At 37.5% G+C, this 23750-nt stretch overlaps 1 protein-coding gene across 4 annotated transcripts in view; it reads left to right on the top strand.

The window, feature by feature from the left end:
- GRM1 (glutamate metabotropic receptor 1) overlaps positions 1-23750 on the top strand; it is a 195238-nt gene that overhangs the window by 34427 nt on the left and 137061 nt on the right. For all 4 annotated transcript variants that reach the window (XM_085055617.1, XM_085055616.1, XM_085055619.1 and 1 more), the window contains one exon: positions 6712-6961. In XM_085055617.1, the coding sequence (XP_084911743.1) occupies positions 6712-6961 (250 nt within the window). The remainder of the gene's footprint in view (positions 1-6711; positions 6962-23750) is intronic.

The following is a 23750-nucleotide window of genomic DNA, read 5'->3' as shown; positions in this document are numbered from 1 at the left end:
TCTTCTTCACTAAGGTAACACATCACTATGGTGAGCTGTTGACAACATGTGCATACTTTGTAATTAATGACAAAAGGTAACCTAGCATTTAATAAAGCTGTGTGAGTTTTCTCATTTGAAATATAATCTCATTTCTCTAATTATGTTAGGCATAGTGTATTGTTTAAAGGCTGTAATAATAATCTAATTCACCGTTTCGGCTTCTTTTTTTTTATTTTTACCCTTGTACTCCATTTTGCTTAAGAAAAAAAATGAAAAAAAGACTAGTCTGGCTTTAGCAGCTCACTTTCTGCATTTCTAGAAGGGCCTGAAGAAAACAGGCTGCAAGCACAGATGGCTGAGATCTGTACTGTACCAAAGATGACTCAGTTCATTCATTTAACATATCCTCTGGCCTTTGTAAGGCTAGAGTGCAGTTGCTTGGAAATCTCTGATGAATCCAGAAAACTTTGCAAAGCTTAAGTGAAGATGGAATGTTTACAGTGCAGTTTCAATTTCTAATAAAGAGTTTTCTTCTCCATAGCTAAAGGATGGTGAGGCCTCCATCCAATACAATGCCCTTTTGATAATGTCAGGGAAAAACAACTAGGGAAATGTGAGGGAAAGGCTGACTTCTAGAGAGCCATGGGTTGGTGTGGAAGGCAAGGTGATGATGATAAGTTTTTGATACCTATGGCTGGTAGCAGGCTAAAAGCAACTTTAGAACTGAGGAGATGGGTAAGCAACATGAAGCAGTGACCAATCCATCAGATCTTCAGGAAAACCTCTAGTGTCAGTGATGTTCAACCTGTATTAAACTGTCCTTAGGGGCCAATGTTTGCAGGACATGTTTATCTCTTCTTTAAAGCCACTGTACTTGGAGAAATTGAAACAGCCTCTTCAGCATTCTTTTTAAAGCAGTTTTTGGGTTGCTCCTTCCTCTGCAAACCACTTAGAATGAAATGAGTGGTAGAGGTTTTCCTTTTAAGCTTTGCAGTTTGACTGGGATTTTAAGTCTAGGGAAGTTTGTAATTTGGATATTTTTCTGCTGTTTTGTCCTGACTCATAACAGAATTGGAGCCCATGTCCACACAGAATTCTGCTTATTGTAAAGTGGCCACTATTTTAGGGTTTGTCATCTCATAGCCTAACTCACCTGCTTTGAAGGTGTCCCTCAAAAACAACTGAGGTGAGATAATACATAATTTTCTATCTGAACTCTGGAAAGAAATTTTGTGGTAAGAGGCTTTAAGCAGCAGTCAACATTAAGTGTAGAGAGTTCACTGAAAAGGAAAAAACAAATCCTATTAGGAATATCTGATAACTGGTAAAATATAGCCCTTCCTGACATCAGTGCAATAGCCTTGATAAAGATATTCTGGGAAAACATGGAAGTGTTGGATCCTTGCCCTTTTCCCAGTGAAAAAGAAGTCTGGCTGCATGGTGTCAGTTTGCTGGCCCTGGAAGCTGTGTGCCAGCAGGGCTGCTTTCTATGAACGTGGCATTTATACTTAGGATAGACCAAAATAACATACGCTGGCAGATCCATTTATACTTTTTTTTTTTTTTTGTGTTCGTCTGCTATATTCAAGTAATAAATATGGACTTTGGCCTTTATTTTTAACTCTCCCAATCAAAGATGTTGACAAATAGATGTGAGTGGTTGAATTACTACAGCTTATAAAGTGATGGCTTCATTCAGTGTCATTTCAGATACATTACTGATTATGTATGTGCTCCCAACTTGCTATTAACATACTAGTCTAAATCTGATGGTTGAACTTTTTTAGTTTGTAATGAACAGTACACATGCGATTATTTAATATAGTTATTAAATTAATAAGAAATACATTAAAATTATGAAACTCTTTTTTCTTTGTTTACTGACCCTATTTAAAGATGCTCCTGTGGCATAGGGAAGAATACCATATTATGACAGAAGACTGATGCTCTTTTTGCCTTTTATTCTCTGCTCAGTGGTCCAAAACTTTGCAGTCTTTTCAGACTTGTATTTGACAACTGTACAGTTACTGTCTTATTTAATGTTATCATTAGTTTTTGCAAATTATTTATTGCAATATGTCAGGAACTAACTTGATAATCAGATTATGTCCTTGCTCTGCTCTTCCCAAATAATTAGTCTTCACAGCAGTGAAGATTTTGAGTAGTTATTCCTTGTTGTTATGTCATGCAGTCCTCTTGTTCTCATCTTATTTTGTCTGCCAAAAAGCAGCTAATTAGCTGAATTAAAGAGATGTCTTGCAGTGAATCAATACTGAACACGGAAACAGACTTCATACCTCCAGCAATGTATTTACAGGCTTGGGAGAGGTGCAGTAAGAGATCATAATGTTGAGAGAGGAAAGAAGAGGACAAAAAATATGTTCTCACTTGTTATTTGAAAAGGAGAACTTGCAATATGACTTGCCTCTGTAGTACCCTGTGGAGAAACTGGATTTTGTGGTTATTGTATTTGAGGCATTACCTTTGCTGTGTGCTTGCAGAGTATATGGGGTTTTTTGTGTGTTTACTTTTGATCCAGGTTGTGGTTCCCATGGTTTAGAGGAATAAATGCAGCACATAAACCCCTAATGGTGAGCAATAGGTGACCTGACCTGAAGAGATTACTCATGGCCCGGGTACATGAAGTAACTCTTGCTCCATAAATGTTGTCCTTTTCAGTGCAGTGGAGCATTCTTCCAGGCAGAGTTCTCCACTGTGGGTTTTGTTGTCTCTGTAGGTTTTTCTCTAAATGGGTCTTAACAATGTAGTTGGTATTTCCAATTGACACTGAAAGCAGAGCAAGAAAGAGCAGTCTCAGTCTTCCTCTTTGGCATTATGGTCTTTAAGGTTTTTTTTTAAACACTGATTAGCCTATATTTCAAGGAAATGTTCTGTTTAGCACAAATATGAATGATTCATATTTCCTTATGCTATTGCACAAATAAATAGATGGGTGATTTTATTCAAAAATAGAGATTATGAGGAACACATTGTTTTGTTTGTAAGCTCCTTGAAAACACAACACACTGTTATGTGGCTTGGGAAGACACACACAGAAATTCTACACATCCCTTAAGAAAACAATCTCCAGGATTCTCATAAACACCTCATGGCTGAACCGTTTCTGCTCCATTTCATAAATGAAAAACAAATGGTTCTCTTGATAAAGAGAATGGGGTCAAGTTTAACAAACAGCTGTAATAAAAAAAGAGAATATAAACCTTTTAGATGGAGCTCATGGGTTCTGCTCCCCATACTACTGAAGTGTTAATACAAGCAAAGAGTGCAAGTTTCAATATAGCACAAATGTAATGCTTGTTGGCTCAAAGGAGCAATTTATGAGGCTGAATTTTTTGTTAGTTTCTTCTTTTGTATGTCTTCTGTTGATCAAGATAATATCTTTGATTTTTACTACAGTATCCTAATGTTTTTGTTAAGATATTTAACATATGGAATTATGCATTATATATGCATGGAATTATGCAATGTGTGAGAACAATGTAACTCTCAGCAGCATCTTTAGATACACAGATCCCTCTCAGAAATGGCCTTGTCTAGAATTTTTGCAGTGGTGAAGCAAAGCTTTGTTTTGGCAGTGAGAGAAAAGTGTTGTGAAAATCCTCTTGGTAAAATTGCAGCCATTATATGTTTAGAATTTACCTTTATACAACTGTACGGACTCTGCTTAAAGCATATAAGGAAAATATCTGGTTTTTTGAATAGGATACATGTTGAACAGACCTCAAAAAAGTTAAAAAATCAGAAGGTATTGTGGGACTCAAAGTATGTTACTGGCTCACCTAGTTTTGGGTAGAGATCAGAAAGAAAATCACAATAATAATTACTTTAGTTTGCCTTTCACAGCTGATCCTGGTAGCATAAGGCAGTTCCAGATAAGATTAGGTCTTTTATTAAATGGCTCTTTCAAAGGAAAGAAAGATCCTAGCCTGGAGCCCTGATGTAACTCTTCACTGGCTACAATCACAAAGAGATTTCTTTCATTACATGTTTCCCCTCTCAGATGTTGTCTGTGTGTGGATTGAAATGGATGTACCCAACAAACTGGTTCAGATGGCTGTGTTCTTGCCTGTTGCACAGAATTAATTGATGTTTTCTATTCCATACATACCCTTACATTGTCCATACCCCAGTAGCTGAGTGCACTGAACAATGTATGTAACATATGTCACACGTTCTTTTCCTCCCTCATCCTTTCCCCTGGAGGGGAAAGATGTGCAGCATGTTGTCTTGCTCTGGGATCATGGCAAACAGATTTTAAGAGAACCTCCCGGGTCACCAAGTCTCGTCTGTGAGTGTTGCAGAAACCTACTTTACTCAATGCTCTTGTGAGCTGAGCAAACTCCAGTCCAACATCTGATTTCTTTGTGCTGTTACTGGAGAGCTGTTATGCTACATTCATATAAGGATCAGATTTTTGTCATTTTCAGCCATTGATTTTCTGCCTTGTTTTTTGCCTATTCCATCTTGTGTCCTTGTTGTTATTGATCTTAATTAGCTTTTTTCCTTCCAGACTCTCTGTCACACTTACTGAATTGATAGACACCAGTCTTTCTCTTAGCATATGTTTCAGTAGGCTGTAGTACTGCTAGTACGAGTTTGACTATGTTTGAGATAATTGTTATTTCATCAAAAGTAAAGCTGAGAAAAATCATTCCAAGTGGATTTAATTTTGTATTTCTTTAAATCATCAACTTGGACTACAGCAGAATTAGTGTTGTACCAATGTATGACGAAATCCTACCTTAAAATTTGGGTAAGAAACCTGCTATATATTTTTTTTAATATGCATTGCCTAAACATCTAATAAGATTCAGTATAGTCTCCTGCGCCTATTAAGGTAAGACTTAAAGAACAATCCTGGTTTCAAAGGAGTCTGTGTTCAACGAAGTTCCACATGAAACTGGGAAATTTATCCTTCCAAAGCATAATGTGCTTGCTGATGGCAAGTCAGTGATGAGATTGTCCTGCCTCAGTCTGGGACCTGAGGAAAGTCATCAAAGAATTACGGCTCAAACTGTACTGCTTTGGAGTAAAGCCCAGGGTGGCTGCAGGTCATGGCCTATAAATATTTAGAAATGCCTCCATCTGTGTCATTCTCAGCATAGGGCAAGGAAACAGTGTCTACCCAAGTACAGGGCTGTGGGATGGGGCTGCAGTGCTGAGCCTACAGGGTGGACTTCTTGGTGGTGAGTTTCCACCAGGCACAGATCTTCCTCTGTCCTCCCCATGGCCATGCAGGACTGCTGCTCTGGAGTATGTCTGGCTCGCAGAAACAAAGGAGAATTGACCTGATTGCTGAATATGATGTTGAGTCACAGGCTAGAAAAGAGGCCATCCTGCTGTGCTTCAAATTTATGAGAAACTAGGGCAGTTCAGTGCAAAGGGCTCAGGAACGTCAGTTTTGTGTTTGACACTAGACCTGTCAGGTTTTTCTGCAACTTAGTATGACAATGACTGTCACAGTGTGTCTGCACAGTGTCGATCTGTGGCAGCTGCTCCATGGCTCTGACAAAATGCACTTATTTCTACTGGATTTATATAGAGTGTGTGAACTGTCTCTTGCTACATTTTCTTTCTGATGGCTATACTTTTGAGGAGAAGTAGTTTTGGTTTGTCTTTTTTTTTAAGAAATTTAGGCTGATTCAGAAATCTTCCTCTTTGCAATTTGCTATTTCAAACTGTTGCTGTAAATAGGGAAGAGGGACCTCTTCAGTCACTCCTTGCTTGAGACGGTCTGGGTCTAGAATTGATCACCGTATTTGATTTGACTCTCTCATTAAATCAAGGAAACCTTGTGGATATGGATGACATCAAATTAATGATTTTCTTTTGGAACAGTTTCTTGTTACTGTTAATATATCTGTTTTTTTAAATCCATCTGTTCCTCTTGCATGATGGATGTTCATCATAAGGCCTGTGCTCATGTCAGGCATAAAATATTCAAAGAAAACTTGGGGTTTCACCTGTTTGCATAGCGGAAGGCAGTTTGAGTTTTGTAAAACTGTTGTTTTGGCTTGCTAAGGGTATAAATAGAAATGAATTTGAGAATCAGTTTTTGTATGGCTTGTATATAGTTTGGACCACACCGTTCAAATATTTCAGTCTTGGAAAGAGTTGTTTATGAAGTTCTTTCAGATAGAAAGTCTCCTACTCTAAGAGAGACAAAATCAAACCTAAATTTTAGCTGTCGTGAGCACTGCTCGGTCAAATTAATATAAGTGACTTTGAAAATGTTACCAGGTCAGCATGTTTTAAATTTGCATCCATCTTTCATTCACTTTTGTGAACATGGACTGCATGTGATACAGACAGCTTGGAATTAAATCCTTTTTTCTCTTTCCTATGACTGTTTTCCTAAACTAGCTCAATTGTGGGTTTTGCCATAGAAATGTTATTAAATCTTCATTCTTACTGACTGATCTGTCCCATTTTCTACCTATCCATCCCTTGTTTAATATCCCCTTTACTATCCATGGTTAAGTCAATTTAAGGAAAGAAACCTGCAGTTCACAGTTCTGTTAGGACCTACTGATACATGGGTATCTTGCTGCTGCACTGAACTCTGAGCTTGTTCGCTTTGACAGATCTCCTTTGCTCTTCTTTCTTTTTGTGCTACTTGATTTTGGGGTGGGGGGGGAAGCTATCACTTTCCTATCACAGTCCAATTGATTATATGATATAACCTATTCTTTTCTTTTTTTTTAACAGGAAATTATGGGGAAAGTGGAATGGAAGCCTTCAAGGAGTTGGCTGCCCAAGAGGGTCTCTGCATTGCTCACTCTGACAAGATCTACAGCAATGCTGGGGAAAAGAGCTTTGATCGCCTGCTCCGCAAGCTGCGAGAGAGGTTACCCAAGGCTAGAGTGGTGGTTTGCTTCTGCGAGGGAATGACAGTGAGGGGGATCCTCATTGCCATGAGGCGTCTGGGAGTGCTTGGGGAGTTCCTGTTAATTGGAAGGTAAGGCTCTGAGAGTGATTTCTCTGTCTTTCCTCTCTGTCTTGTCCTGTTGGCAGGCCTTTGATTTCAGAGCTGTGCAGCTTAGGCTACCTGTAATTTCCATATGTACTTGTCTAAGGAGTGAAAAGTAGCAAGGTGGTAGAGCAGAGTTTCAGAAAGGAAATATGAAGACTTATGCCAACTTGATCAGTGGTGATAGCTTTTGCAGAAGTAAATGTTAAGTACTAACTCTTATATGGATGTATGACATTAGTCCTTTTGTGCTTTTGCACTTTCTAGAGGAATGTTTCATGGACAGATTTTTAGACCTGAAGTAGAGAGTGAAGAATTCTGGTTTCAGAATGTGATCTGGAAGTGTGCTGTGTGACAAAATTTCATGTGTTTAACTAAAGATGGCTCCTCATAACTTGAAACCCCAAACTATCAAGTGTTTTTGATTACTGGAACTTTTTTCAGTCTTATGATTACAACTTGGCATTCTCAGTCATACACTTTACTGTGATCTTTGCTGTTGAAAGCTGGGGCATTGATGTTATGCAGGCTGGTTTGGTTTTTAAAACATCAAACTTGCTGATGGCTGAATGAGCATGCATGTGCGTTTTTACATCACCAGAGTATCAATGCAGATGTGTGTTGGACAGAAAAAGCTGTTTTTATCAAAATGAGGATGGTTGCTTTGTTCTACTAGAGTTTATATTTGTAGGTATTCACTGAAATATGGTAATTTTAGTTCTATCATGTACTTTATCCACAATTCTGTTTTTGTAATAATTCTTATTTTGAGCCTTCTTTGATTTTCACCTAGATTTTTGCAATGTCTTTATGTCTGTTTTACTGTCTTGATGAACCTTGCTCAAATGATGAGGATGGGTAATTTCTATCTTCTCTGTTAGATTAATAATGTCTCCTTTAATGCTTCTATTTATTCTGCTTCTTTCACATTTGTAATTTTAACATTCCTTGAAGGAATATTTAAATTAATTCAAGACCTTTGACAGTTGTTTCCATACCTACTTAGCTTCTCTTGTCATCTGATCTTACCAGATTTTTTTGTCACATTCTTTCCCTAAAGTCTTTGTGTCTGTCATAGTTGTGATTGGGATCCTCTCCTTTTGCTCTGTGCTATGGTATTGTCTTCCTCTGACTGTATTGCTCCTCAAAATCCACAGTTATGATTTCTACAAATCATATAGTTAACCTGGCCTAAGGAATAGTTTGAAAGCAATCAGTCACACTCATCAATTTTTTGTTGCAGTCTTTGTTTGCAATTTCTTTGGAGTTGAGGTTGTATCTCTAGAAGGTTGCGAAGCTAAGATACAGCACATTTGGAGAGCCCTCAGCACTAAAATGAAACAAAGAGTAAGGTTGTATTGAAAATTGTATGTTCTAGATCGTGCAAGTGGGGTTCACATGCATCATTTAGTTTGTATCAATTGAAAAATATAGTGGAAGGCTTCAGGAATGATGTGTATTAAGTATGGGTTTTCAGTGAATAGAAGAAACTGAATATAATAAAATTAGTCTCAGTGACAGAATCCATGGTGTTTTAGTAAATGTCCTGCAGCTTTAGGCCATTGCCTGTGCTTTCTTTGCGTATTGTTACTGTAGCTGTGTCTCATTGTTCACTGATTTTGATGCTCCCTCTTAATGCTGTCTATCCAGAGAACCAAAGAAATTAAGCCTCCTACATTAAGCCACAAACCTTGGTTTGCTATTAGACCACTTGATCCCGTACTCCTTGGATGTGTGGAACATTTCAGCTTGAAATTTTGACTTCAAGCTCTTACCAAATATTACACCAGTTCAGGTAGTGCAGTTGTTTGTCTTAGAATTTGTCCAACAGTGTAGTTCTGAGCTTCTTGTCAGAAATGATCACCTAATAAATGCTAACAATGGAATTTCTTTGGAAATCACTGTGTATTTTTCAGGTAGATTTTCACATACCCTTCTTTCATGCTGGATAATTAAGTATGGGATACTCCTTTGTAGGGTCTGTAAATAGTTGGATAGGCTGGTTATTGCTTTGCATAGTCTGGATTGTGCACAACAGCTGGTTGAAATAAAAATTATAACAGGACTTGCACATGTTCTTATGTGCTTGCAGAACTAAAAGAAAAGTTTTCTTTGAATTGTCCTAATTAAGTGATTTTAAAAAATGGCAAATCTAGCAAACTTGTGAATAAGTTGCAGTGAAACTGCAGTGCTATGAATTTGGTCATCTATATACAAACAGGAACCAAGGCACACATTAACGTTACTTTGATGTGCTATTTAGTCTTTTTTATTCAAGTACCCAACTAAGCAAAAAACTAAGAGCCTTTTAAGAACATTCTTTTAATTGAGGGAAGTGGGAGTGAATGTGAAATCAAGATTTTTTTTTTTTTTTGCAATAATGAGCTAAACAAAGCCTTTAGTTTTCCCACAGGTTTATTATCAGCCCCATACTCTGCTCTGATTCACTGTGAAGAGGAAGCTTTTGCAAAGGAGCACCTGGCTAAACAGTTCTCTTCCTGCTACATCCTCAATATTGCTGTTTATCAAAGCAGACAGGAACAGCTTAGTTTAACTAAATTCATGCCATCAGAAAGAGCTGGGAATTAAATTTGACTTCTGTTTAATCTGAAGTTCAGTCTCCTTTCCTTCTGGAAGTGGGTGTCTGTTATTTTAGTGAGAAGGGAATTCCTCTTTCTGAATCTGGAGAGAAGATAGAATTAAAATGGAGGCGGTTACAATCCTGCCTGAGGTGGATTGGCAGATGTTCTGAAATTGATAGTGTTGAGATGTGGTAGAGAATCAGTGACAAAATTTATTAAACTATGAAATAATGATGATAAATCTTAAAAGGGACTGATAATGAAAGTGAAAGAAGGCAAAACTTGACCATGGCTTTTTGTATAAAAAGAAATATTAGAGTAGAACTGGAGTAAGCAGAGGCAAAAATTATGCTAAAAATGAACTATGCTCTTAAGGGAGTTCAGGTGATAGCTCTTTTAGCAGAAATTAGATTTGATGTGAAGAGATTATGTAGGAGGATGCTCAACCTCATGTGTCTAATTATGTTTATGCAGGCCACTGGGTTTTATATTACTTAATAAGCATCAATTAGGTCTGATGAGAATCTTGCAAGATAGATGAATCTCCTATATATCCCCTGGGATTGTGCATCAAGAGAAGGCATGTAACTGACTTTTCAGCATCTGTATGGGTAATGCAAAGCAAATGAAAGGCAAATGAAATAAACAATTTTAAGAGATACTCTGAGGTTGTTGGAGAAGGCAAGTTTTTAGATAAATAGTTGGCAATTAGAATGCTCTTTCACGATTTGTTCTTTTAAACTCCTACACTCAGTGGTGTGTGTAAAAGTACGAGGAACTTTATAAAGGAAGGGATTTATTGGTGCACACGCTGTTTCTCAGTACAGAACTTAGTAACAGACAATGTATGCTTTGCTTCTGTAGGCTTTCTGATACTTTATGGTCTCCATTATTATTACTATATAGGCTGCTCTAGAACTATAAATTTTAGGTGTCAGTAGAGTGATCTCTCCTGATGTTTCTCTCTGTGGGAGGGCATCAGGAGGTGGTGGCCTCACAAAACGAGGTCCCTGGGGCGCGTATCTCCACCAAGTCCGGGCCGGGCAGCCCCCGGAGTGCGCTTAGCGTGGCATGGGTCTCTGGCCACAGAAATTCTAGCAGAAAACGTAATGAGACGAAAGAACTAACTGGACTCCATCTCTGTTCTGCCAGGGAGGTTTATTTGGGGTAGGGGGAAAGGGTTGCAGGGAAGGAGAAGGAGGAAGGGAGACAGGGCAGGTAGCAAGTGCTAGCAGTGCAGAGATGGAAGACCTCTCTCTGACGCAGACACCGGCTTTTAAGGGGAAAGGAAGGGAGGGACTGTCTCTCTTAGAGCCAGTCCCAGGAGGAGGAAGGGAAAATTGACAGGGGGAACACACCAGTAGGTTTTCAGGTACAGCAGAGTGCGTATTTCAAAATGAACCAATAGCATACAGAGCAGGGAAACAATGGAAGCACATGGAATCCTAAAAACATTGCTACATTCTCCTGAAAGTTTGAATGCTTGTCACTGAAGGTATGGTTGGATTCTCTGCTGCCAACCCAGGACATTGCAGATAGTAAGTCTATTCTTTCTACGCGTCTAAGAAAACTCATTTAGGATAGGATGACAGAGCTTTCAGGATGCATAATGCTGTGAATCTTTTTGTGACTGCCCTCCCTTCTAAAACCAATATTAATAATGATTTTGGCATTTAAATTTGCACTTTTTAAAATATTGACAATGAATTATCACTGTAAGCTGTTTGGTCCTATTATCTGACATTGCTGGATAGGTGGAACTTGATCTAAGTGTGAAGGTAAACAACTTGGCGAGTTGACAGACAAATGTGACCTGGTGTGGTCAATATCTGGGCAGCAGGGTGTGTGGGAAGATTTTGGCAGGTGCCTTGGGCAGTTACCACCTTCCAAAGCCTGGGATTCTATGGCAGAACAGACATGTAATCCCACTCAGTACAACATAGAAGAATGCTTAGCCTACCCCAATCAGACCCATCAGTTCCTTAGCACTGAGGTTGTTGAGTCTTTGTTCAGCTCCATCACAGCAGAGGAAGGAAGGCCTCTGCACTAGAGGACACTGTGGCTAAGGCAGAGACCCAAACTGTACCGTCGGTAATCACCCCAGTTGTCAAAAAATGGTAGCAGACACCTGTATTGACAGGTCCATAACATCATTTAGTGAGGGAAGAGGAAGAGTGTGGTCAGAAAGCTGGTCTTACAGCAAGGAAGCAGGAGAAGGAAGTGACAGAAATTTCTCACTATTCAAATTTATTTTAATTGGCAATAAATTGTTTAATTTGCCCCAAGTTGAGTCTCTTGCCTCTGATAGTATCTGTTAAGCAATCTCCCGTTATTTATTTTAACTCCTCAGATGTTTTCTCCCTATTTTCTACCTTTGTGTGTTCAATCAGTGTGGTAGCTGGCAAGTAGCTGGGTGAGCATTTGGCTTCTGATCGAGGCTACAGATGACATAGTTTGCACTGCCAAAAGCATGATGTTATGTTTTTCTCTTTCATTCAATTCTGACATCACAAATAACATAAATGAGAGTATCACAAATACCACCTTACATATGTGGCTAAGAAGACTACCTGCCTTTTGCTCCCTGATGGGTCTCTGGCATCAGTGGCTCATGCATTACTTACAAAATTACTGAGAATATTCTACTGTTGTTGGGATTTTCTTCATAAAGCAGATGACCATCAGAGGGTATTACTGTTATTTTAAGTTAGACTTACTGAAAAAAAGATGCTCTACTCTGCTCTCAAATGCATAATGTCTTCATTTGTCACAGGGACAGCCCCATATTTATGGAAAATCAATGGCAAATGTCCACATTTTCCCAAAGAATCCAAAATATTTTGCAGGGCCAATGTGTTTAGTTCCATTAAGAAAAAATTAGTTACTTTTAGGTACTTAAGAGATTACAAAGAAATCAGGAAGAACCAACAATATGTTGTCAGTGGGGAAAAAACCCTGCCTTGCGCTAGCACAGATTATCTAGGATAGGTTTGGGCATTATAAAACTGGCAGAAATAGTAGATATGGCACAGTTTTGCTCATGATACTATTTTATACCAACTTGTTATGAATGGGAATATGTTAAGAAAACTGGTAGTAATCCAGCACTGCCAAATGTATATGATTGAACCTGAACCACTCATATTCCATGTGCTATTTTTTTGAGACGGCTGTCTGGGCGGTAAAACTCAGTGTTTCGAAAGTCCAAAGTAAAGATGACAACATAATTGGCATGCTGAATACAAAAGAAAAAATGGTAATTTAAGACCCAAAGGTTTAGTTTTCATGTGTTTTACAGCAGAAAGAGGACTCTTTTTCCTTCCTGGTACCTCCATGGCCAAAGATGTTTAGAATTACTAATTTAATATTTCTGCTGACCTTGACACTCCAAGTTAGTGGAAGACTGTGTTTAAATGAGTGTTTAGATGTAATCAGAGGTTTTGCTGGGTTTGGATTCAAATTCCTGGATTAAAATTGAGGTAGATTTTGTGAAATGCTGAAATCATTCATTATCATTGTTCAAAAACTTTCAAAGTCTAACTGAAAATGGCATTTAAGCCAAGTATTGCCAATTAAGATTGTCTCACCTGGCAATATCAGACCATTTCTTGAAAATTATCAAGGTTTGTAATGGGATCCACTGCTAACTTTAAAGTTTGAAACCTCAGAACATGTCCCTTGAAAATTTTATACCTTATTCATGGTTCAGTTTGTAGTTGCAGTCTACCACCTGTTGTTTACTATAACAAGAATTTATAATCCGTGTGGATGAAAACAGAATAATGTGATGCAAGAAGACTGAAAAAGCATATCTTGTTTTCCCTCTAACCTACAATAACGTCAATCCATGTTAAAATGTGATTGCATATTAAGTGCCAATTAAATAGCAACATGTTTGAGCAGAACTGCATTTTGAGTCCTTATAACAAAAACAATGTTCACTTTTACAGAGACAAGAAAATACAAGGGTACCTATTTTTTGTGGCAAATGGGATTTATGTGTTACAATGGGCAATTTTTTAAATATGGGGGTATTGTTTTGTCTTTTCACTTCTTGCTTCTGTGTGACATGAGTTAAACTAGGTTTTGGATGTAATCAAATTTCTTTCATATGTGCATACAGAATTAGTTTTAAAAGTGTTTATTAACCCTTAGATATTTCTGTGTATGCACTCAGTGCTTTTAATGAGGATGAAATTCACAGAAGTTGTAGGTGAGATACTGGTGCTTTTGTAAATATTGGTCAATTTTATTAAAGCTGGGTGTTTTTTGTCTGTTTGTTTGTTTTTTGGTAGCTCAAAATGAGAATTTCTGCTTTATGCAATAAAAATAGGTACAGAATTGTAAATTTCAGCCCAGGTGTCTCTATGTTACTCCTACTTCTTCACAGAATACTCGAACACACAATTTTCAGTATGGTGCTGACTAAAGTGAATCCACTTTAGAAGAAACAGGTCACATCACCAAGAAGTGTGAGACTGTTTCAGCAGTCTATGTAAATTCCTGTCCACGCTTCCAAGAAAGGTCTCATACTGACAGACATGAAATACTAGGTGTCCAATAGTTTGAAGATATAGGAAAAAGCCCAAACCATTCATCATAGTCTTTCTGGGTTGGTTTTTCCTCGTGATCATTACAATTTTCTGTCTTCACATGCCAACGTATCCAAAGACTTCTTGAAAGGATCACGTTTATAGGGATTTAAGGTTGTAGGCCATGCAGACGTAAAATGGTATGTTTAAACTGTACCTGAGTGCTTGCAGACAATCTGTAGTAAGAAATAAGTAATCAAGTATAATCTTTAGATTAAAAGTAGCTTTGGGTATCTTTTGTTCTTGGACAATGGTCATATGTCACTCTGATGTCCATACAGAAGCTTGAAAGAAAAACACTATCCAGGCTATTGTTCAGAAGACTAGATGTCGTTTATTATGAAAAATAAATATGATGTCTTACCAAAACCAGAATACGTATATAAGACTAAAGTGGAAGCAGCATTGATTATTAAAATACAGATTTATAAGTTAAGATGTTTTAATAAAGTAAATACTTACTCAGTTTTTTAAAGTGATATTCAAGCTTGCTGGTTTAACAAACAGGATGTGAAAACATGTTTTAAAGCTATGTACACTTTTTAATGGTAGCCATTAATGTACCCTTTTCATAAAGGTGAGGAGGTAAAGGACTAGTGTTTTCTGGTTTCTGAACACGTAGTGCAATTGATTTTTAAAGCAAATGAATGGTATCTTTCACTTGCTAAGTCACTGGAATAGGAGAGGAAGCAAAAGCATACAACCAAGTGTCTTGGTTCAGTGTTTTCAAATTGTCTTTGCATGGGTTCTGCAGAAAGGGTTACCTAAATTACTAATGTCCATGAATGCAAGGAAGGACCCACCTTGACAGAAATAATTTACCTTTAAGTTTTCTGCAAAGCTTTCCAACACTGAAAATGTGCAACAGCTGGAGATCTGCTTGTTGTCTGTGAACTAGTGTGGATGTTAGATAATTGAGTTATTAAGTAGTGCTGTGTGTTGTTAATGGATTGTTTATTAGGCAGTATAGAAACCTTGTAGAAACCAGGAGCTGGATGGCTGCTGCTCACCTGGAAGATGATGCTGTACTTTTATGTGAATGTATCATATTGAATGATGTTATTTCAAGGGTCTTTGAATAATTTATGTAGGGCCAGACTTTTTTCAGGCATGTCTCTGTGAGGTTGGAATTCTTTATAAATGGTTAATAACCAAAGCAGTTTGTTTTTCTGACAACAGTTAAAATAAGACCCTAAAACTGTGACCTTTCAAATTTCTACAGTTTATTTTTGGTGCCTTTTAGTGCTCAAATAGAAATGAAACTTAAAGGAGTTCTGGTAAAAACATGAGCAAAACCCTCCCTTAAAGTATAAAACCCCATCACTTTCTCTAAGGTTTAATTTCTTAATTCTAAGCAGAAAATTAATCATCCTTTTTTTTAAAAAACAAAAATTGAAGATTAATAATTCCTGGAATAATAATTATAATTACTGTTTTTGAAAGAATAATTATTTTCATGTTTCTGGCCACATCCTGGTATAAAAATAGATTTTCCTGTTGCAGTATATGATGCATATTCCTGTTGGAATATGTAACATCACTGTTAGTAACAGTTTCAGTTTTTGGATCACTAGAAAAACATTGATAATAGGGGTAAGTTATTGACTGAAGGTAATAATAATTGCCTAAGCGGTGCCCATACAAACCACACTTATTTTGACAGGAGCAAGCACATCAAGTGAAAAATAATGTATGTTGCAATTTAGGCACATATCTACTGTATCCTGGAAAGAAATGAATGAAAAACTTTATCGCTTCTGTGGATAATCAGTTGACTGCACTTTCAGTGGAGAAACTTAGTACTTGTTTAAGCTTTTGGCTCATTGAGCAGAGAAGGTAAAATAAAGAGCAGGGTATGGTGTTATAAACACCTTATATTTTCACATACTACTTGATTTTCATTGATTTTTTCTCTTTCCTTTCACAAATGACCTTAACCTAATGGCCTTGCTGGAGAACCCTGGTACATTTCCAAGACTGGAAAATGTGCAGAGTTTTCAACAGTCTGAGGAGCTGAATTCATCTGAAGGGAGGCTAGCCCTGAAGCATCTGTATGAACATGCAGTGTGGAAATTTTAGGTCATGCAAATGTTGTAATCTGGCAGCCAAACACATAATGTCTCAAAAGCAGAAATTAAATTGGACTAAAGGCAATCGGCCAATGTTGGTAGATTCTTAGTCTGTTGGTTTTCTGCTGAATCTTTCAGCCAAGAAAAATCCCTTCTATTTCTGAGTCATAGTAGTGCTTCAGGAACTAATGATGTCAAGAACTTGTTTCACAAAGACAAAGCTGGCTCTTTCACGTTTCACTGTTGCCTTTTCCACACCACCAATCTGTACTGATGTAGGACTAAAAGACTGTGGAACTGGCCAGTTCTTGACCATGTTTCACTCCAGTCACTATTTATCTGCATCTTAGTTCAGTGATTTGTGCCTTGGAGAGAGAGAATCAGAAGAAGAATTTTGTTTCAAAGCCTTGCAAATTCACTGCTGCCTGATAAGTGACCTGGCACTTATTTTAACTGACTTTAAACCGTATGCATTATTCACTATGAGCTATTTGTGGGTAAGCTTTGATACCTAGGGCTTATACAGTTATTTTCCATGCTGGTGATTTTGTCTGTATTTATACATTCTGTGGGGAGTCAGTTTTAAGGTTTTTTCCTCCTGGCCCTCTTTGAGGAAAAGACTGGAGGGATGCAACAGGGCTAGTAAGAAAAATATACTACTGTTGCTTAGCTTAGTAGAAATAGAGTGGGTTAATGTTTTCTGCTTTGCAGAATAAAACCCAATTCTTTGGTTTCATTGCTAACAAGAAGCTTAAAATCATCTCTTGTGTGTCAACATGAGGGTCAGGAAAGCTGCATAATAGGTCAAATTTAAACAATTCTGTATGCAGAAATAAGATTGTAAATGTGACTCCAGTTATGGTTTCTCCTTATTTCTCACAGCAGATTGAGTCATTGTGAGTTGCCCTTTATAATGGGAAATCTATACATTTTCTCTTCCTCTAGTGTATCTCTGAATATACACTTAGCTGCTTCCTTATTGTTATATATTACTTACATTCTTCCATTCCTTCTATACTGCATTTTGTTTCTCGCATTTTGATCCAACCTTTCTTGGTCTTTCTGCTCCATTTACCTGAGTCTGGACTTTCTTGAACTCTTCAGCACCTGCTATTTTTTGTTTATAAAAAAGTCTGCAGTGCTGGGATAATTTCCTTTCTGTGAAGTTATGAAGAGTTTTAGCATTTCCTTAATCAGAAATGGAGATAAGCAAAATTTGCTCTTGAAAATCTTACTCATATAATGGAGATGCTTGAGGAACAAGCTGATTTCATGACTCTTCTGCATCATCTGTTTGCTTCTTTTGTGTTAGGCAGATGAGCACCCTACAGCCAAAGCCATAATTAAATAAACCTACCAATTTAGGAACGATGTATCTTCTTTTTGTTTGTGGATGTGCAATAAGAAGTCAAAAGAAAGATGACCTCTCCCTCAAAAGTAGATATGCAGCTATGTAAGACTAGTCCTTTTGTTGTTTTCAACTGTTCTTGAAGGAACTTCACATCATTTTTGCCATTAAAAAGATACAAGATGAAGTATTTGTTATTGTATTAACCTCTGTTGCCTTTACAGACCTGAAAAAGTGTAAAGGTAATTGAATCTGGTCTCATTTGCTATTCTTGGTATTTAAAACTATGTTCTGATGAGAGGCAATGGTAAAAGGGAGAAAAACTAGGCCAGTGTTCTGACTTTGTAGGTTGACAGTGGATCATTTTCAGATTTGCAGACTCTGTACATGTGAGGACTTACTTAGAGCTAACATAATGTAAGCAAACAAACCAAATGCTGAATTCTATTGAAAGTACCACTGCTAAGGCCAGTGCCCAGACTGATTTCCAGTGGAACACCTAGAGTACAAAACCAGAGGTGTTAATCTGCATGCATCTCAAATGAATTTGTCTCAGCAGGATAATTACACCCTATATTAAATGAACCTCAAATGGCAATGGGGAGTTTGAAACTCTCCACTGTCTCTCTTCTACGTTTATTACAAATAGAGGGTGGTAGAGCACAGTGTTTCTCAAGAGGTCCAAGAGTGACTGATTTCTTTTATCTGTTTGCCATTTCATTTAGGGGAAAACTTCCTAGATGGGTAGACTTAAGTAATTGCACAACCAGCTGTTGCAGCAGGGTAACAATTGCAGTTGTAGAGAGATGCAGGCAGAATTAAGAAGGAGGAAAGATGAAAGGGGAATAGGTGGTGCTACAATGTGAGAAAGAAAAACAATCATTATAGGAAGGTGAATAGAATGTGGAAAAGGGAGAGGAATTATAAGAGTCTGTGTATAAAACACAGATGGAGAGGAATTAGAGTTTTGGTTACAGGCAATGGGTTTTTTTTTCTGATCCAGACTGAGATATATTAAGATACATGAAACAAGCAGAATCATGACTCCAAACTGAAAAAGTGGTGGACCGCTAGCTCATCAGGCTTCCATACAAGAATGCTTCTGTTGAACTGAACCTCTCCAGTAAAATATCAAGGACTGAATTCTGTTTTCATGGTGATGTTAATCATGAATGACCCTCTGGAAAACAGTGCCCTAAAGCAAGTGTGAAATAAGAATATCTTTCTGATATGAAGTGTTTACCTGTAAAGTAAGAAAAATAACCATATGTTCTAGGACTGTGTTTGCCAGTGGTGAACATCCAATGCCTGTGGTTCAAATAAAGATCTTTTACTTCCACTTTTTTTTCCTCCTCTTTGAAGAAATGTCTCTCCTAGGATGCTGTCTGGCTGTTTTGTTTTCAAGCCAGGTGATTTATATTCCTTGAAATTTTCATCCTTGGTATAGAAATTCCAGATGTTGTGCTCGTTTAAATTTTCCTAAACTATTTATTTTGAGAAAAACTAGGTGGTGTCTGTGAGTTCCCAGCATAAGTCTGAATGCTTTCTTTGTACTTTACATTTGCTGGCTTTTAATTGAATCAAGTTTTCCTAATGGAAAAGGGAACATGAGTCTACCTGGATTAATTTCCATAATTTATATTAGACATGGCATCACTTTTGTCCTCATCATTTTCTAACTAGATGCATTGTTTTTAAGGTTTTGTATGCAACAAATGCTTTGGGCAAGGGACATTATTTTAGGTCTGTGAAGTACCATACAAAGAAGGGTAGCTTTGGCTTGTAAGTGAGTTTGCTGATCTCTACTGCGACTCATGCAAATAGTAACAATATTTAAAACTAAACAAAAACATTTTAGGAAAAAAATGCACAGGAAAGACAAAACACCAAGCAGAAGAGGGTGATAAATGGTGTATTTACAAAACATTGTAATTTTGATGTTGCATGAGGGTCATGGCCTCACTACTTGAGTGGAGGTGTTCAGTGACGTGAGCAGCTGTGCCACATGTCCTTATGGCCATGGAAAGAGGTTGACTGGGAGCCTGGAGAAGAAAGTACTATTAAAGTGCTGTGGTTCTTTCAGACTGTGTAGGCACACTGATGAAAACTTCAGTTTATCTGACAGCTCCAGAAACAGATTCTGCAAGGTGATGGAGATCTACCTGAAGTCATACTCCTCTTTCTCCTGGCTTAAGCCAATGAAAGTTGTAGTACTGAATCTAGCTCTTCATCTTTTAAAAACTGAAGCTTTCCTTAGGACAGAATCCTTGGATTAGAGAAAACTGGTTTTGTGAACCCCTTGTAATATTCAGAGTTCTTGTAATCTATGATTTTGAGATTGCAGTTTCTGCTGAGGAACCTGGCTGTTTCATTGCCAGGTGTTTTACCAGATTAAAATTTACTTTTCCTGTTAACCCCAAATCACTTTGAGTACCCAAGCAAGCAAAGCTTCATATACCTGCTCCTTACCTATCCAAATTCTTCAGCTCTCTATTCCTGGCAGCCTCTAAAATAAAATTCGTACATTGTTAATGCTTAAATCTGTAGTGTAGTAAAAGCTGAAATTGCATTTAACATAAAATAAGGCATCAGCTGTTCTATTGGCTGCACATTACATGTTGTATGTAACTTAATATGAAGCTCTGGGATCCATTTAAATGAACCTACTAGAAATTTTCAGACTGAGAAGCAGAAGGAGCCTTGCTGTTACTGAAATCTCCCCTTGAGGTAGGGAGTGATTTGCATCCCTCTTGAAGGAGTCAGGTCTACTGATCCTTATGGGGTATATGGAGAGCTAAATGATAGGGGCAGATGTACAGACAGAGAAACAGATGTACAGTGCTCCAAATGATATGTATCTGTTTTCTTGGATTTATAACATCGGAAGTCAATTTATCCTGCAGTGGCTGGTAGCAAAGGAAAAACAAACCGCAGGACCTTGGTCTTTGAAAGTTATGGATCTCCAGTTGCTTTTCTCCCTGCTGATTCTTCAAAGACCTGTAAAAATGATCCATTTTATCATCTTTTTGAAAATTTAGTGGCTGAACTAGACATTCTGCAGGTAATGCTTATAACAACCTAAAACAACTTTTAATGGCTTTAATAGTTTGTTTTCTTTTCTCAGCAGGAAGAAGGATTTTATTCTTTGCCAACCTGAATATTTGTGTTAAATCCAGAGCAATCTTGTGTCAATTTCAAAACAAATATGCTATTTCAAAACAGAAAGCCAGAATGTTCCAATTTTGAAAATGTTGAAACTATTTCTTCTAGAGAATGTCAAAATGAATTGTCATAACATTTAACCCTCCATCATTTTCAAATTGGTGAATAATTTTGATCTCCCCTCAAGTGTAATTTCCAGCAGATGTATTATTCATCCATTTTTTTAGTTTTACTACTGCTTTTGAAATCCTGGCTGACGGTGACTCCACAAATCAAAATTTATGTCTATTTTCACTGGTCTGAGACTCCATCCTGTTCTCCTTGATAGCAAGGATAATACAAATCTCCATGATTTTTTTCTCAGTGACCTACACAAATACAATACAAGTTATATAGACTCAAGTCCTTAGGAGCATGGGACACTGCTACATGCCTTCTCAGCATCATGGAATATGATAACCCTGTTCCTGATAACCACCATCTGGTTTTTTGGCTCCTCATAGAACGGCTTTGCTTCAAAATCCTTATGTAACTTCAGCTTTCCCTTTATCCTTAAGGAACGTGGTGATCTTCACAAAGTTAACCAGAAGGTGTCTTTGGCCAAAATGCCACAGGGGAGTGTTCTGTAATAGTGTGAAGGAGTGCTATGCAAAATACAAAGCTTCTGTCTGGGACTAGCTTTAGGAGATAGAGTAGAAGGTATGCAGCTTAGCTGCTGGCTTCTCTTATCAATACTCAAAAAAACATATGCATGAAACCACAGAAGGAACACATCCTAAACAGCTCCCTAGAAAACAGCTGCAAACATGCATTGCAACAGAGAAGCTCCATGATATATGCAAGGCTCTATCAGCAAAAGGAGGAGACCCAGAAAGAAGGTTGTTCAGTTTCACAGTCCTCCTTTTAAAGGTTAGGCTCTTCCTGCAGTACCAGACCAAAGAGAGCAGTCATGCTGAGCTCTCTACACATGGCCAAATTGACCTCTAAAGGCACCTCTCTGTCTGCCCATCTCCCTGCTCCCCTATTCCATTGGTTACAGTGATAACATATATGCAAAATCATGCAAGGGAAATTCAGGAATTCCAGCATCAGATAAGTAGGTCAGAAAGCATTTATACAGAAAGAAACAAACAGGCATTTTGTGAAACAGTTCTGTTTTTCGGGACAGAAAATAATCTTGTGCTGGCACCATCCCTTCTGTTGCTGAGAAAGGAGGGAATTTTTTCAGTAAAGAGACAATAACCTAATTTCTCTTGCCTCCTGGTTAATAGTGGGGACCCTGTTAAAGTAAATGTGAGCTGTAAGTCACCTTTTAGTGTAGGGCTTTTTTATCCTAGATCCTTTGATCCTCTGGGATATGTGAACCCATGTAGGTTTCCCACTTTTGTCCTTGCCTTTTACTGGGGTTGGATGGTCAAGGGCGAGGACAATGTTCTTGTTCTGCATAGATTTGCTTATAAAAGGCAGCAAACATGAATTAGGCTCTGATTTTAAGTTATTATTCCAACAGTATGCACTTAGAATTTAACATTTTATTCTGCAACACTAAATAGCTGTTTACTACTATAAAATGTAAGCAGTAAGATTCTATTACAGCTTAAAAAGAAGCCCAGAATAACATTTAATAGGGTAGCAAATAATGAGCAAATTTACTGTCAATATATCTTTAGCTTGACTCTAATCATGCTAATTCAAATGACTACAACACAGAAGGGAAGACGATTCAGAAACAGGCTAAGACTTGCTAGTCATAAAGGTCAGAAAAGCAACTTGATCAGAAAGCCAATAGAGATATTTATAAGCATTGTGCAGAATAAAATTATGTTAAATGCAGTCATGGAGGAGATTTACACAATTTTATAGCAGTGATAAAGTGTTGAAGACACTGAAAAGCACCATTCTTTGAGCTTTTATTACCTGCATTTGTACCTTGGTCCTTTTCTGGAGGTGTAGTAAGATTTTATTTGTAATTTTGATTTCTGAATTCAGGTAATTGAGATAACAGTGCTTTGTAATTAATAGGTCATTTATTTCTGGTTTTCAAGACAGAAAATATTTTTATCTAATCTTTATCTTATATTGTGTGCATAACCATATATTTCATACAGCTGACATATGTGATTTCCTTGTTGTAAGAATCTGTTGTATCTTATTGTTATTTATGTCACTCTATGCTCTAGTTAATGTGTTGGTTTTTTGGGGCTTTTTTGTGTGGGTTTATTTATTGTTTGCTTATTTGTTTTGGGTTTTTTGGGGTTTTTTTTTGTTGGTTTTTTGTTTTGTTTTTTTGTCTCATGCTCTGAGAACTAATCTTTAATTGAGCCTCCACAGTGTCTCTTATAATTTCGGAAGTATATCTGGTGGCCAAAGAAGGTTATGATATTTTGAGAGGACACATATATGTCTGTACGCCAAAATATTTGTTAACCAGCAAATAAATTTGCGTCAATCGAATACCCAACCAAACCTTCCAAAGTGAGAAAGTTGCCATTGAGTAGGTTCTTCCTTGCTATTTCTCCAGTCATATCCTTCCCATTGTCTACACTTTCATGCCCCTTCACAAAATAAGTTTACAGTTGGAAAGTATCTGCTTATATAATTTATATGCCTTTTTTGTTAGAAGTAACGTCCAAGCTCTTTACTTGTACATAAAAAGAAGGTAGATTTATGATGTTGAGGCATTTTTGTTCTGGGTAATTTTTTACTTAGTTATGGGAAGGGACTAGTTTTTTCCCAAAGACACAAGAGTCTCTAGGACATGAAGTTGCACTTGACAATCCCTGGAAAAAAAAAGTTGAAGATGGGGCTCTTCAACTAAGAACTTGAAGAGTCTTGGTGCTTTCCCTTTTTAGGGAAATAAAGGCCTGAAATTGTCTCCATGCATTTTTGGTACTGTTAGAGTGGGGACTACTTGATCTCTGAGTGGTGATTCAGGAAGCTGTGGTTCATAGCTAGGGCCAGCAGTGCTGGAGGCTCTTCTGTTCTCACAGAACCTCAAGAGGGGGAATTTCTTGAGAGCTTGGT

The sequence above is a fragment of the Lichenostomus cassidix genome, chromosome 3 (assembly GCF_008360975.1).
Source record: "Lichenostomus cassidix isolate B80296 chromosome 3, HeHo_3.0, whole genome shotgun sequence".
NCBI classification, from domain to species: domain Eukaryota; kingdom Metazoa; phylum Chordata; class Aves; order Passeriformes; family Meliphagidae; genus Lichenostomus; species Lichenostomus cassidix.
The sequence above is the reverse complement of the archived record's forward strand: the minus strand, read 5'-3'. Positions and strand labels throughout refer to the sequence as shown.